The 15,489-nt window shown below is 37.8% G+C and overlaps 1 protein-coding gene and 1 pseudogene across 1 annotated transcript; one reads left to right on the top strand and one right to left on the bottom strand.

Moving 5' to 3' along the window:
• Positions 1 to 806, top strand: LOC114566059 (high choriolytic enzyme 1-like). The gene is made up of 2 exons (XM_028594396.1): positions 1 to 79; positions 232 to 806. The coding sequence occupies exons 1-2, from the start codon at positions 1 to 3 to the stop codon at positions 804 to 806; spliced, it is 654 nt and encodes a 217-aa protein (XP_028450197.1).
• Positions 807 to 10,668: 9,862 nt separating this feature from the next.
• LOC114565875 (high choriolytic enzyme 1-like) lies at positions 10,669 to 11,458 on the bottom strand (annotated as a pseudogene).
• Positions 11,459 to 15,489: the final 4,031 nt, after the last annotated feature.

The following is a 15,489-nucleotide window of genomic DNA, read 5'->3' as shown; positions in this document are numbered from 1 at the left end:
ATGTCCCATGGAATTGGATGGGAAATCTTCGGGAAATTGCTTAACATCGCTAAAAACAAACCCTCTTTGGGGCCATGCTGTATCGTCATACTTTAATGTAGAAAAATTATTAAAAGTTTAAACCGAAGACTTTGGCGTTTATTGTGCTGAATGGGCATTCTGATATCAAGCACGGTTTTTACCAAATCACAAATCCAAAAAACGTGAAAACGTGAAAACGTGGGTAAGCAGTTGGAAAAAACTGTAAGTGCGACTCGAGTCGGAGTCTCAAACTTCAGTTCCCATTTATCAGTGAGTACACCAGCTCAGAGAAGCGGCTGATTGTCAAAGCCTTGCAGGGCTTCCACAGCACAACCTGTATCCGCTTCGTACCCCGTAACAACGAGACCGACTGCATCAGCGTGGAGAACAAGTATGGATGTTTCTCCTTTCTGGGCAAAGTGGGAGGCAGTCAGGTTCTCTCTCTGCAGAGGTCGGGCTGCGTCTCCTACGGCATCATCCAGCACGAGTTCAACCACGCTCTGGGCTTCTGGCACGAACACACCAGGAGCGATCGCGACAACTACGTCAGGATCAATTGGGCCAACATGAACCCTCAGATGGCCTTCAACTTCAACAAGCAGGTCACCAACAACCTGAACACTTCCTACGACTACAGCTCCATCATGCACTATGGAAGAACAGCCTTCTCCATCAACGGGCTGGACACCATCACCCCCATCCCCAACCCTAACGTTCAGATCGGCCAGAAGCAGGGCTTGTCCTCCATGGACATCATAAGGATCAATAAGCTCTACAGCTGCTAAAAACAACACATCTTATCCTAAGTTATCAGTTATGAAAACAAGTTTCTGTTCAAATAATCTTTAAGCAGACAGCAGAATGTAAGAATATGAATCTGTGAATTCTCTGATAATGTCCCCTAGCGAATTAAAACATGCATTCAATATTTGTTTCCGTTGTTCATTTATCTATTTCTACTTATAAAATGTACTTACTAATCTTGTGTAAATTAGCTCACACGCATACATTGGCAACATTGTAAACTTGCATACAGTTTTTGTTTGATTGGGAAATGACAGTGGGCACAACTGGAGTCACGTGTGCAAAACTCAAACTACAGTCTGCACAGGAGCAGTCACCTGAACCTCTCAAGTCTTTGAGCTCAAGTTCAAGTCAAGTCTCAAGTCTTTTGCAACGCATCCAAGTCAAGTCTCAAGTCTCTGGCCATCTGATCTGTCCCTAACACTGTATTGTTAAATCTTATGAATTCAAAGCATGTCCTGTAGCTACCATCCATACAGTACAGTATCAAAATCAGTTGTAGTATAGCTTTATGGGGTCTACTTAACACATCCCTCTAGCTCTCGGACCTGGTGAAATATTAACCTAAGTCTGTCACATCATATGGATACAACTATAAAGATACTCTCTGCCTTTTCCTAGTATTAGCCCAACACTTTGCGATGGTTAACTTGTTACTTGTGACGATACAGTATATGCTAAATGTAATGTGGAAATCAAGAGAAAAGTTACACCAGTTACAGCACAACATGCATCTCACTGTCAGTCCAAATTATGCACAATAAGCAGTTTGAACTCACTGATGTAATGCCATTTATTTATTTTAGGTTAGTAGGCTCGCGCGAGGGAGACCCAACTCAGAGGAGGAGAGGTTAATGAGGCCAGCGTCTCCATATATATATATATATATATATATATGACAGTGTCATCGGCATAAAGTCGAACAGTTATCAAAAATGGATGGTAAATCATTCATATAAATAGAAAAAAAGAAGTGGACCCAATGTTGAGCCCTGAGGCACTCCTGTATCTTGATTCAAAAAATCAGATTTACTTCCCTGTAGGACTACACATAGTTTTCTATTATGCAAGTATGAATTAAACCACAAAACTGCATTTTCAGAAAGGCTGATATAATGGAGCTTATCTAAAAGGAGATATCGATCAACAAAATCAAAAGCTTTAGTTAAATAAATAAAGATGGCACCTGTGAGTTCACCATTATCTGCAGCACAAAATACATAATTGCTAAATTTAAGTAGGGCAGTAGTTCCGGAGTGATTAGACCTGAAGCCGGATTGAAATTGTGATAGGATATTATTGCGAAAGTTGATTATAAATTCATTTTTCAAAGACTTTAGCAATAGAACATATAATGGATATAGGTCTATAATTGTTTAGGTCAAGTACATCTCCAGTTTTATAGAGTGGTGTGATGCGTGCACATTTCCAGACAGCTGGTAACTCACAGGTAGACAAAGAGATGTTGAATAAATCAGCAAGTGGATACATAAGAATATGGGAAGCTAGTTTAATAAACCTGTTTTCTTTTCCATCAAGTCCAGCACCACTGTTAAAAGTCCTATGACATGGTGCTCTTTGGATCCTTTTATATAGGCCTTAGTGTTCCCCTAATACTGTATCTGAAGTCTCTTTTATATAGGCCTTAGTGTTCCCCTAATACTGTATCTGAAGTCTCTTTTGTATAGACCTTAGTGGGATATGTGTCTGTAATTCATGGCTTTCATTAGGAATTAGTGGAATTTTGCTATAAAATCTTTAAAGCCCGTTTTCTCTAAATGACCTTTCTCTCATACTCCACGTCCGAAATCTCCACTTCAGTAGCACCTTTATAGACCAAACTCTAGGTCTTGTACCTAGTTATATTATGAAGACAATTACAGAGGGAATTGTAAATATATTATTCCTAGCCTGATTTATATAACATTTTATTCCAAAAAACATGGCAAAATCGTTTTTTTGAGGCTATTGACAGTATATTCTGATTTACAGGATAACAAAAGTAGATATCCATTAATCCGTCTGTAATTTGTTTCCCATCTAATATGTGAACACAATGAACAAATAATTTTGAACGTGGCTTTATCAAATACTCAGATTTCGTTTTTTTAAATATATGCAAATTAGCGCATATTTCATTAGATAATGCCTAATTTGCATATTTAAACATTAAATTACAGAAAACTTGTAATACATTTTTTCTCATCTTAATGTAAGTAATCAACTGGCAGAGTTGCATGGTGATATCTGCTAGTTAAAAAAAATCCCTATTCACCTGTAGTGTCTCGCCTTAACATTTAGATCATTAATGGCATTCTGAACTTAAGTTAGTAAAATGTTCCTAAATGAAAAAGAACTGCAGCAATGTAATGTATTACAAAAGGAACTTGTAGTCAAATGAGAGTTAGGTAATAAGTTAGAACAGACCGAGGAGAAATGCTGATTGAATGCTTGAGCACTGTATCAGCCACTCTGATTCGATTAATACAGTGTTTATCTGATGTATTAATAATGTTTTTTTTTTTTTTTTAAATTGCTTATGATTCTTAAAATCACTAGTGAGACTTTCTCTGTAGAAGTTTGATTTAGCATTACGATTTTTTGTCTTCCTCAAATTTCTCAACTGCCTGTATATTTCCCAATCAGCACCATCCCTTGTCTGACGAAATGTTGACCATGCTTTGTCCCTCTGCCTAAACAGACTAATTAGTTCGGGGCTGATCCAAGGAAGATGTTTACCCTTGACCTTTGTAATTCTCCAGGGAGCATGTTTGTCCACAACATCAATAAACTCAGAATGCAGAAAGTCCCAAGCATCTTGTACACCAGGTATTAATTGGTATCTATCCAAATTAATAGCAATCAAATCATGAATAAATACATTTAAATTTAATGTCCTATGTTGTCTAACTTTGATAAGTCTTGGTGGCAATTTAGGAAGTTTGATTTTCCATATGCAGTAGACAATTGAGTGATCACTAAAGCAGTCAGACATAACACCAGACCTTATAATTCTGGTCGGGTGTGTAACAAGTATCCAGTCAAGCAAAGACTGGGTTCTAGGGGTGATTCAAGTAGGCTCATTAATTAATTGAGTAAAATTTAAACTATTAAGGATATGTTTTTCTCTGTTAGAAGACTTATCTAACCAATTTCTGTTTAAATCTACCTTATTAATCTATTTTAAATTCATTTCTACATGAAATGGAATTAATAGTAGTGGTCAGGCAATTAAAAGACTCTACTGGTGAAGAGTGAAATCAGCCGGGACATGAAACCAATAATATCGCTGCCTTCAGCGGACTCTGGAACACCAAGGAATCGGGGCTTCGGTTCTCCAAGTCATCAACTTTATCCATTAGGTAAATGTTGTCTTTCTACAGCTGTTGAACACGAGTGACACACTCCTGCACATTGTCTTCATTAGCCCCCACATGCTGCTCTAGCAAATTGACTTGTTCTGCCAAAGTGTTTAACGAGTTTTGAATGATGCTCAGACTACTCTGAATGGGATCAACTTTTGCATCAAAATGCGTCAGCATTTCAGTCTTGATTTGTTGAATGGCATCCCACGTTTGTAGTGAAACATGTTGCTTGTTCATTGTAGCAACCATGCAAAAGAATATACAAATCTCGTAGCTATTTAGAATAAATTAGTTGATGCCTAACTTAATTTTAGTTTAAGTCAAAAGCATATAGATCAGGGTAAAGGAGAATTAACAAGGCTACTATAAGAGCGACATGCAGACTTGGGCCTGAGACACGTTCAGTCACGCTATGGCCATCTTGCTTTAAAAAAAGTTTTTAAAAAAAAGTTTTTAAAAAAAAGTTTTTAAAAAAAAGTTTAAAAAAAGGTTAAAAAAAGTTTATAGCCATGTTTATCTGCTAACAGCAGCTAGAGACCTCGCCATTTCAAAACACTGTCATTCAAAATGACACTACATGAGCTTATTGGTCAACATATGCGCCACCTGGCCAAACACCTCAATGCTTAATTGTTACCACTTCAATCAGGAAGTAAGCACTATAAAAAGACCACATGTGAGCACCTTTTGGTTTTTTACAACAACAATGGAAGACATTGCAGAGAGAGGAAGAGGACGAGGGAGGGTAATAATAACAGGGGGAGGAAGAGTGAGAGGTAGGGGTAGAGCTGGTCGAGGAGTACATGGCCAAAGAAGACAACAACTTTCAAATGAAATCAGAGCAACCTTAGTTGATCATGTCATTAACCATGGGCTGACAATGCAAGAGGCTGGACAGAGAGTGCAGCCCAACTTGAGCCGTTTTACTGCCTCTGTCATCCGGACATTTAGACTGGAGCACAGGTATATAACCAAAATTTCTTTCACACTATGTAGTACACCCCATTTCATAGTGCATCATTTGGGTGACACCTATTTACTTCATGAATGGCTGATGTCAAACACTAACTGTTCAAGTTTCCTGTACAATTTACTCTACTGTTGGGGAAATATATTTAGGCTGCATTGTCCAAGCCCTATTTATATATATATATATCTTTCTAAAGGACTGAGAGACTCTACCATGGTGGAAGAAGGAGCCAAATGTTACCGGGGTACAGGAAGATGCCATTGTAAACTTGGTTTTGGAAAAAAATGAAATCAGATTACAAGAAATTCAAAGCCACATCATCCAAGACAACACCATATTCAACAACATTCAACGAGTCAGTCTGTCCACATTGGCTCGCATTCTCAAGCGAACCCAAATCAGAATGAAAAAACTTTATACTTTATAGGGTGCCGTTTGAGAGAAACTTTCAAACAAACAAAGAGCTCAGCCGAGCATATGTAGATGTAAGTACAATATTGACTGCAGTACACTACACGCAACATTTGTTTCTCAGTGTACTGGATAACACCATATTGACTATTTTTTGTTCTTTGTTTTCAGGGAGTACTGGAAATGGATGCTCATGCAATCACACATGAGTTCATCTTTATAGATGATGCTGGGTTCAATCTAGCAAAGACCAGAAGAAGGGGGAGAAACATCATTGGCAATAGAGCCATTATAGATGTTCCTGGCCAACGTGGTGGAAACATCACAATGTGCTATCTCAAGATTCAAGATTCAAGATTCAAGATTAACTTTATTGTCCCACAATGTGGAAAATTTGTCTTGGGCACTCAACCCATGCTGCAGCCATAGTGAAAACAAATAAACACAGACAGCATGTACAAACAACAATTACTGTACAATACTACTACCACAGGCCGTACTATGGTCCTGATTGTGTATAAAAACCCAATCTCCAATACAAACGGTGTCCTCCATCGACATGCCAACCTTGGACCAACATTCTCATACCACCAGAGCATATGAATGATGCAGACCATCAAAGAAACCGGTACGTTGTAGTATGGGACAATGTGAGCTTTCATCGTGCCGCCCCAGTCCAAAACTGGTTTGCTGTCCACCCACCATTTCTCGTGCAATACCTCCCACCATTATACTCATACACTGTGCGATGAGAGTGCTTTTCATTATGTCCAACATAAGACATTGAAGAGCTAAAAACAGCCATGAACATGATGGGTGAGGAATTGGCGACCAGAGCCAAACAACAGCGTACTATAATTAATCTTATGAATGAAATCTCTGATCTAAAAAAGTTGAATGAGGAACAGCAGCTCAAGATTAACTCTTCGGAAGCTCGTGTTTCTGACTTGGAGCAGTACACTCGGATGAATGATGTCTTGATAACTGGATTGAAGATTAAGCCTCGGTCTTATGCTCATGCTCTGAAGGGGGATGTGCGAGTTGAGAGTGTAGACCATGATGATTCAACTGAGGCTCAGGTAACAGCCTTTCTTCATGACAAAAACATATCCATAAACAAACACAATATTGAGGCATGTCACATTATTCCATCAAGAAACCAGAGTGATATTCATATTGTCATTGTACGCTTTCCTAACAGAAAGCATAAAATTGACCTGCTCAGACAGGGCCGCAAATTGAAGAGCACAAATGTTTACATCAATGAGCAGCTAACCAAAATGAATGCAGATATTGCAAGAAAGGCTAGGTTCTTGAAGAAACAAGAGAAGATTCAAGCTACCTGGTCCTCTAACTGCAAGGTGTTTGTTAAATTGAATGGCCCACCAGAGCAGGCTAAAGTTATGTGTATCAGAATCATTGAGCAGCTCGACAAGTTTGGAAGTACCTAATTCAAATTCCTATGAGTTGGTTCATGTAACTTTTATATTATTGTATTATTTTCCATTGTTAATGCTGTAGTTTTCTGTTATGTCTAATAATATGACTAGTTTTCATTTTTCGTGGATTTTGAGTTACAGGGATATGAATTTAATTATGTGAGTAAAAGGTTGTGGAGGGGGTGTGGCGCTTTTCATTGATAAAGGGCTCATTTACAAGGTTGTTGAAAACATGACAGTAGTCATGGATTGTATCTCAATTGAATTATGTAGGAAAAAATGAAAAAAATGAAGAATGTCGTATGTAGTAAGTTGTGTATATAGGAAACCAGGATCCAATGTTGAAATATTCACAGAAATTATGGAAAAATATTTTAATAAAGTAAAGCATAAAGTCAACTATATATGTGGGGATTTCAACATTGACCTATTAAAATTCCAACAAACACAAATCGGCAGAATAGTTTATTGAAACACTGTATAGTTTGAGTCTTTTTTCAACAATCACAAAACCTACCAGAATAACATGCAATGGTGCCACTCTGACAGATAACATTTTTACAAATAATATGGAGATCAATTCTTTAAGTGGAATATTAATCAATGACATAAGTGACCACCTACCAATCTTTGTGACTCATAATTTTAATTCTATTGGGAAAACGTAGTGCAATGAGACTATATTTAAGAGATTAAGGACTGAAGAAACTATTTCTGCATTTAGAATGGCGCTAATAAAGTATAATTGGAAGGAAGTAATGAAGGAAGCTGACCCTAACAAGGCATATGAACTATTCTTAGATATATTTATAATTTTATATAATAAAAACTGTCCAATAAAACAATACTGTAATAAAAGGAAACATTCTGAAACACCCTGGATGTCCAAAGGAATTCAAAATGCCTGTAAAAAAGAATACCCTTCATAGGAATTTCATAAAATGTAGAATGAAAGAATCTGAGTTAAAATACAAGAAATATAAAAATAAATTAACTACTATAATGAGGGTATGAAAGAAGGATTATTATAACAAATTACTAGAAAATAACAAAGATAATGTTAAAGGAACATGGAATACAATTAATGCCATTATTACTAAAGGACTTAATAAAATTAACTTAATAAACTTTAATGAGAATGACAAGACGTGGTCAAATATGAATGAAGTGGTTGACAGATTCAACAATTACTTTGTTAATGTGGGGGCCAATCTGACCAAAGACATAAATTATACAGGGACAAATTACTCTGTGATGGACCATGTGGAAAATAACCCATATTCATTGTCTTTGGGAACTGTAGAAGGCAGGGAATGTATAGAGATTGTACATAAATGTAATAATGAAACTTCCAAAAATTGTGATGACATTGATATGTCTATATTAAAAAAAATAATAGACGGGATAGTTGACCCACTATCATACATGTATAATCTATCATTTAAAACAGGCGTATTTCCTGATAAGATGAAAGTAGCTAAAGTCATCCCATTGTATAAATCTGGTGACTCACATATTTTCAACAACTATAGACCAATATCTCTGCGTTCACAATTCTCAAAAATACTTGAAAAACTATTTGTCAAAAGGCTAGATAACTTCATTGATAAAAACAATTTACTAATTGACAGTCAGTATGGATTCAGATCTGGTAGCTCAACGTCTATGGCACTTATGGAGTTAGTTGAAAGATTAACAAATTGTATTGAAAATAAAAACTATGCAGTGGGGGTTTTCATAGATCTAAAAAAAACTTTTGATACTGTTGATCACAAAATCTTGTTAAAAAAATTAGAAAGGTATGGCATAAGAGGTGTGGTCATTAACTGGATGAAAAACTATATTGAAAACAGGAGTCAGTTTGTTCAAATGGGTAATCACCGGTCAATGAGTCTTAATATTTCCTGTGGAGTTCCACAGGGGTCAGTTTTAGGCCCCAAATTGTTTATCATTTACTTAAATGATATTTGTAAATCAACACATGCTAAAAATAAATGTACTATTTTTTGCAGATGACACAAATATTTTTGGTTGTGGGGCTAACTTGCAGCAGACACTGGAATGGTCACTAATGAAATGAATAAATTAAAACTCTGGTTTGATTCAAATAAGTTATCTTTAAACTTCAACAAAACTAAATTCATGATATTTGGAAATCGTCCTATAAATAGAGATGTTAAAATAGTAATTGATAATGAAACAATTGAAATTGAAATTGAAAATAAATTTCTGGGTGTTGTTCTTGACCATAAACTCTGCTGGAAGCCACACATTAAATATTTGTGCACAAAGTTGGCCAGGAGTATTGGTATATTGAGCAAAACTAGATACATCTTGAACAAAAATACATTACATACTATGTACTGCACACTTATTGTACCATATATGTTATATTGTGTGGAAGTTTGGGGAAATACTAAATAAAAAATTTGCGCATTGCAAAAAAGAGCAATTAGGATTATAAATCACATCCTTAATTATCTGTTCTTAATTCACATTTGCTGAAATTTATGGACATTGTTACATTTAAAACTGCTCAATTGATGTTTAAAGTTAAAGAAAATCATTTACCATTTAACATATGTGCAATGTTTAATGAAAGAAATGGGGGCTATCATCTAAGACAACCAAAAGATTGTATGCTGTATTTGCATATCTATTTTACATTGTATAATATGATTTTGGGAAATAAGGGGCAGGACCAAATAAGCATTTTACTTCTGCCTGCTCCTTCTTAAACTAATCCTTTTTATATTTTTCTTTTTTGTTGTTAGATTCTGATTGTTGGTGTTTTATTTTATGTTTTTTATGTTTTGCAACATTGTTGATTGTTCGAGATAAACAAATAAACTAAACGGTGTGTAGTTGGTTAGACAAAAATCTGGTAATAAGAATGAAGTGTGTGCCATGTGGTGCATGTGGTGTTTCATTTTGCAGGATATATGAGATATTTTGCAGTTTATGTGTGTGGTTTTGTGAATTGTGTTATTTTGATAAAACCACACTAGTTTGCAAAATTGTGTTTTAGCAATTGGAAAAAACTTTAATGTTAAAGAACCTCATAAACAGGTTTTTGACGAGTCTCAAAGCTCGAGTCCGAGTAAGTCTGAAGTTATCCTACAACTGATGTTGATACTGTACTGTATGGCTGGTAGCTACAGGACATGCTTTGAATTCATAAGATTTAACAATTCAGTGTTAGGGACAGATCAGATGGCCAGAGACTTAAGACTTGACTTAGACTCATGGCAAAAGATTTGAATTGACTTGGACTTGAGTTCAAAGACTTGAGACTCGACTTGGACTTCCAAAAAAGAACGTATGAACATCTCTGGCTCAGGTGACTGCTCCTGTGCAGACTGTAGTTTGAGTTTTGCACACGTGACTCCAGTTGTGCCCACTGTCGTTTCCCACTCAAAAAAAAACTGTATGCAAGTTTACAATGTTGCTGATTTACACAAAATTAATAAGTACGTTTTATAAGTAGAAATAGATAAATGAAGAACGGAAACAAATATTGAATGCATGTTTTAATTAGATAGGGTACAGTATCAGAGAATTCACAGATTCATATTCTTAGATTCTGCTGTCTGCTTAAAGAATATTGGAAAAGAAACTTGTTTTCATAACTGATGACTTTGGATAAGATGTGTTGTTTTTAGCAGCTGTAGAGCTTATTGATCCTTATGATGTCCAAGGAGGACAAGCCCTGACTCTGGCCGATCTGGACGTTAGGGTTGGGGATGGGGGTGATGGTGTCCTGCCCGTTGATGGAGAAGGCTGTTCTTGCATAATGCATGATGGAGCTGTAGTCGTAGGAAGTGTTCAGGTTGTTGGTGACCTGCTTGTTGAAGTTGTAGGCCATCTGTGGGTTGATGTTGGCCCAATTGATCCTGACGTAGCTGTCGCGATCGCTCCTGGTGTGTTCGTGCCGGAAGCCCAGAGCGTGGTTGAACTCGTGCTGGATGATGCCGTTGTAGACGCAGCCATACCTCTGCAGAGAGATAACCTGACTGCCTCCCACTTTGCCCAGAAAGGAGAAACATCCTGATTGGTTCTCCACACTAATGTAGTCGGTCTCGTTGTTCACGGGGCACAAAGCGGATACAGGTTGTGCTGTGGAAGCCCTGCAAGGCTTTGACAATCAGCCGCTTCTCTGAGCTGGTGTACTCACTGCTCACGGTGAAGGGGACTGTCACCAGGCCACTGGAGTTTTTCTTCCAGAAGCAGTTCTGGTTAGGGCACATTAGGGCATTTCTGGTACTGGGAACCAGCAGGTCTCCTTCCAGCAGGATCTCATCGCTGCCCTTGTTGGAGGTCAGAATCCTGGTGGTGATGTCGACGGTGTCTGGGGCTTCTTCTTCTTCGCCTCCTGGCTCCTGGAGAGGAAGTGCCTGAGAGAGGCCAAGCAGGAGCAGCAGCAGCAGCAGGCTGGCAGAGGGAGTCATCTTCAGGGTCGGTCTGGAGGCTGTGGAGCTTCTCTGGAGAGCTGCTGTGGAGAGACTCCTTGAAGCTTGATGTCTGACTCAGTTCAGTCCAGGGTCTTTATACTCTCCTCTACAGGTGTGTCTGCAGGAGGCTTATGGGTCGGGGTCTACACTGCTAGGCCTGAACAAACCTCTGAAGGGAGGACTCCACAGACAAGCCTACTTATTAAACAAACATTTCTTTGTCCAGTTTATCCTCATTGTGTGCCACATCCTTATATCTACACTGAGCTCAGCTGGTTTTTATTTTTCTTTGGTTTTCAAATGACTTCTTAGCAACCTTTATCAAAGTATATATGTACAAAATACTGTGACCAAAATACTGTTTCTTCACTATCTGATAACCTGCGTAATTGAAATCCCCATGTGAACCTTTTATGACAAGCTGAAGAAGAAGGTAGGCCAGGAAATAAGAAGGAAAGGAAGAATGTAGGCTCTTCCCTACATACTTCTTTCACACACACACACACAGACACACAAAGATGGGGACTGAAGTTTGAGACTCCGACTCGAGTCGCACTTATAGTTTTTTCCAACTGCTCACACACGTTTTCAAAACTATGTCTCCTCTTTTCAAAACTCTACACACGAGTATGCTCTCTCTCACCCCTGCTTTTTGATATTTTCCTTGAACCTTTGGCCATGGCATTTCGGAGCTGTATGACTTTTAAGGGTAGTATTAGAGAAGGGCTATCCCACAAAATTTCAGCATATGCTGATGATATTATGCTTTTCATAACAGACCCAGACATATCTGTACCAGCCATTCTCAACATTCTGGAACAGTTTGGAAAACTCTCCGGCTATAAACTTAACCTGGAAAAATGCAAATTGTTCCCTGTCAACAATGCAGCTCTTAAAAAGCCGACACCAAAATTACCTTTCAAGACTTTGTCCTCACAATTTAAATATCTGGATTACAGTCACTACAGTCTGTTCATATAACCAATCATGTAAAAGCAACTTCTGATTGAGAAATGCAAGCAAGACTTGCAGAGGTGGAGGACTATCCCTATGTCTATGGTGGGGTGTATTAACCTAGTCAAAATGAACATTGTTCCCTGCTTTCTCTATCTATTCCAAAATATTCAAATTTGTATTCCCTTGAACAGATTCAAAGGAGTGGTCAAGGCCATATCTAAATTCATTTGGGCTGGTAAACATCCCAGGATCAAGTAGCCTTATCTACAAAGAAAAAAAAGAGGGGGGGGGGGACGGCCTTAATGGATGATTAACAATCCAGTTGTAATTCATTCTCTCAGGATTTGGGCTCAATTTAGGAAACATTTTAACTAACACGGCATCTCCTTCAGGGGACCACTACCGCATAATCACTTGTTTAGTCCCTCAAAGCTTGACCTAGCTTTCAGAGCTTGGCATTCTAATGGCATCTGCTACATACAATACCTTTCATAGATGGTGTAATTGCCTCTTTCAGTCAGCTCTCAGAAAAATGTAACTTTAAGGCCTCTGACCATTTCCGCTATCTTCAGATAAGATCAAGCTTTTCCCCATTTGGCAACCCCAACACCACCGGAGGAATTACTGGCCCTAGCAATGCAACGTAGAGGCACCATCTCCCTCATTTACACCTTCAAAAGCGGCATAAACCCACAGACAGTAGCTAACATAAGAGCATTTTGGGAGGAGGACCTGGGCTCCAGCTTCTCAGATGATGAATGGAGTTTTTCTTGATTGCTTTGACGCAGCAGTCAACTCAAACTCCCTTTTTTCAAAACAGTTAACACACAGGCTGAACAGTGGTACTCATGGTCACAATTACACATTTTGTTTGCAAAAGGCTCTAACCGTGCTGATACATTTAAAATATGCAACAAAAGCTAATTTTGCCATCAAACAACACAACTTGCAAACAAGTGTATGAGCTCTTCCAATCAACCATTACACAGTGGACAACAAAATACTAAATATAGCACTCATTGCTTGTCATGTCTTGCTAGCTTGCATGTATGGTCAATACACCCTGCTGTCCTTATGTTCTGTATGGACAGTTTTCAACTTTACGTAACTTAAACTTTTCTTCAAGTCTTTTACTAGTGTCTATGTATAGTTAAGTATTGATTATTCTATTTTTGATATATATTGAGTTGCCTGTCTGCCTTGAATAGATAGAATTTGCACTGACACTCTCTTGCACTATGATACCATTGCACCTTTTTGCATTTTTTCCACACCGCTCCTTTAAACACGCTACAACCAAACTTTACTGTAAAGGCACACATTTGATAACTTTCTTTGTATTTATGTAGTATGTGTGCTTGGATGTCATATGTCTTTAATAATTATTTTAACCAAATTTTATTTACATAAAAAAAAATTTAAAAAGAAGCCAAGCTTCTTGGAGCTGGCTGCCAATATTAAACAATACATTTTTCCATATATAACTGTACAAACAAAAAAACTGTTAGATCATATGACCTCTGTAAGCTTTACAAAATATGTATGTATGTGTGCCTATGTGGATGTATGTTGTGTATAAGCTATTGTACGCATTAATTTCCTTCAGGATAAATAAAGTATCTCTATCTATCTATCTCTATTGTAGCCTATTTCTGTACGTAGCTTTCATGCCAGAGCCATTTGTTGTCAAATTTGCCTTCTTGCAAAGAATTGCATCCAGAATCAGAAATGCTTTGATGAAATTTTATTGATTCCATTGATTCTTATTTTCAAACTGTGGCTGAAAACCTAAATACTGTAAATATTACACACAGTACATGTAAACCAACATAAAATCTATTAGAGTATAAGAAATTAAGAAAATAAAAATAAAATCTATTACAGTAAAGTATGAACATCTATTACTGTAGAGTATAAGAAATAGTCACTATTGATATTCAGTCTCTTGTGTCTTGATGATGGGGCCACATGGCCTAACCCTGCACACTGATCTATGGGGCCACATGGCCTAACCCTGCACACTGATCTATGGGGCCACATGGCCTAACCCTGCACACTGATCTATGGGGCCACATGGCCTAACCCTGCACACTGATTGCTAATTAAAGATTTGTGTGAAGGAGTGTCAAACAGGTGCTTCAGTGATTTCATACTGATGGAGGTAGTTTCTAATAGTTAGGAACAGATGGTTTCTGTTTGGTTATCATAGCTAAAACAATGGAGTTTAGACTGCTTGAATGACATCTGTGTTAGCTGTTCTACAAAACGGTGGGAGGGGAAATGTGTCAATCCAATGAGAAAGGGTTAACACATTTGCAAGAGGTGTCTTGTGCTCTGCTGAGACAGTGATGATTAAAACCAAGTAGATCCCAGTTTCTTTAAGCTGGTCAAAGCAATCAAGAAAAACTGTAATAGCCTACAAATCATCCACAGGATCAATTACGCCATACGACACAGCATTTGTTCCTGGGGAGATGGATCTGAGATGGATCTGTGTCCCGCTCGCTAACCTCTCCTCCTCTGAGTCGGGTCTCCCTCGCGCTGGACTCAGTTTCACTGAGCGTACTAACACTTAGAAAATAAATGGCATTACATCACTGAGTTTAAACTGCTTATTGTGTGTAATTTGGAATGACACTGAGATGCATGTTGTTCTGTAACTGGTGTGGCGCTGCCACTATTCTCTTGATTTCCACTTCAACATTAGACATTTCTTTGAGTGAAAGAGACGTTACATTTAGCATATATCATCACAGCTAACAAGCTAACCATCGTAAAGTGTTGTGATAATGCTGGAAACAGGCACATTGTATCTTTATAGTTGTATCCATATGATGTGACAGACTTAGGTTAATATTTCACCAGGTCCGAGGGCTAGAGGGATGTGTTAAGTAGACCCCATAAAGTTATCCTACAACTGATGTTGATACTATATATTGTAGACATGTAGGACATGCTTTGAATTCTTAAGTTTTAACAATACAGTGTTAGGGACAGAGCAGATGGCAAGAGACTTATGGCAAAAAGACTTGAGACTTGAGTTGGACTTCCAAAAATGACTTGTGTAATAT

This window comes from Perca flavescens, chromosome 12 (assembly GCF_004354835.1).
Source record: "Perca flavescens isolate YP-PL-M2 chromosome 12, PFLA_1.0, whole genome shotgun sequence".
Taxonomy (NCBI): Eukaryota; Metazoa; Chordata; class Actinopteri; order Perciformes; family Percidae; genus Perca; species Perca flavescens.
The sequence above is the reverse complement of the archived record's forward strand: the minus strand, read 5'-3'. Positions and strand labels throughout refer to the sequence as shown.

Bases quoted from the DNA above. Each gene is read 5' to 3' on its own strand.
- LOC114566059 (XM_028594396.1), top strand. From the start codon at position 1: ATGTCCCATGGAATTGGATGGGAAATCTTCGGGAAATTGCTTAACATC. The intron at 80-231 runs GTATCGTCATAC...GTGGGTAAGCAG, and splicing joins ACCCTCTTTGGGGCCATGCT to TTGGAAAAAACTGTAAGTGC.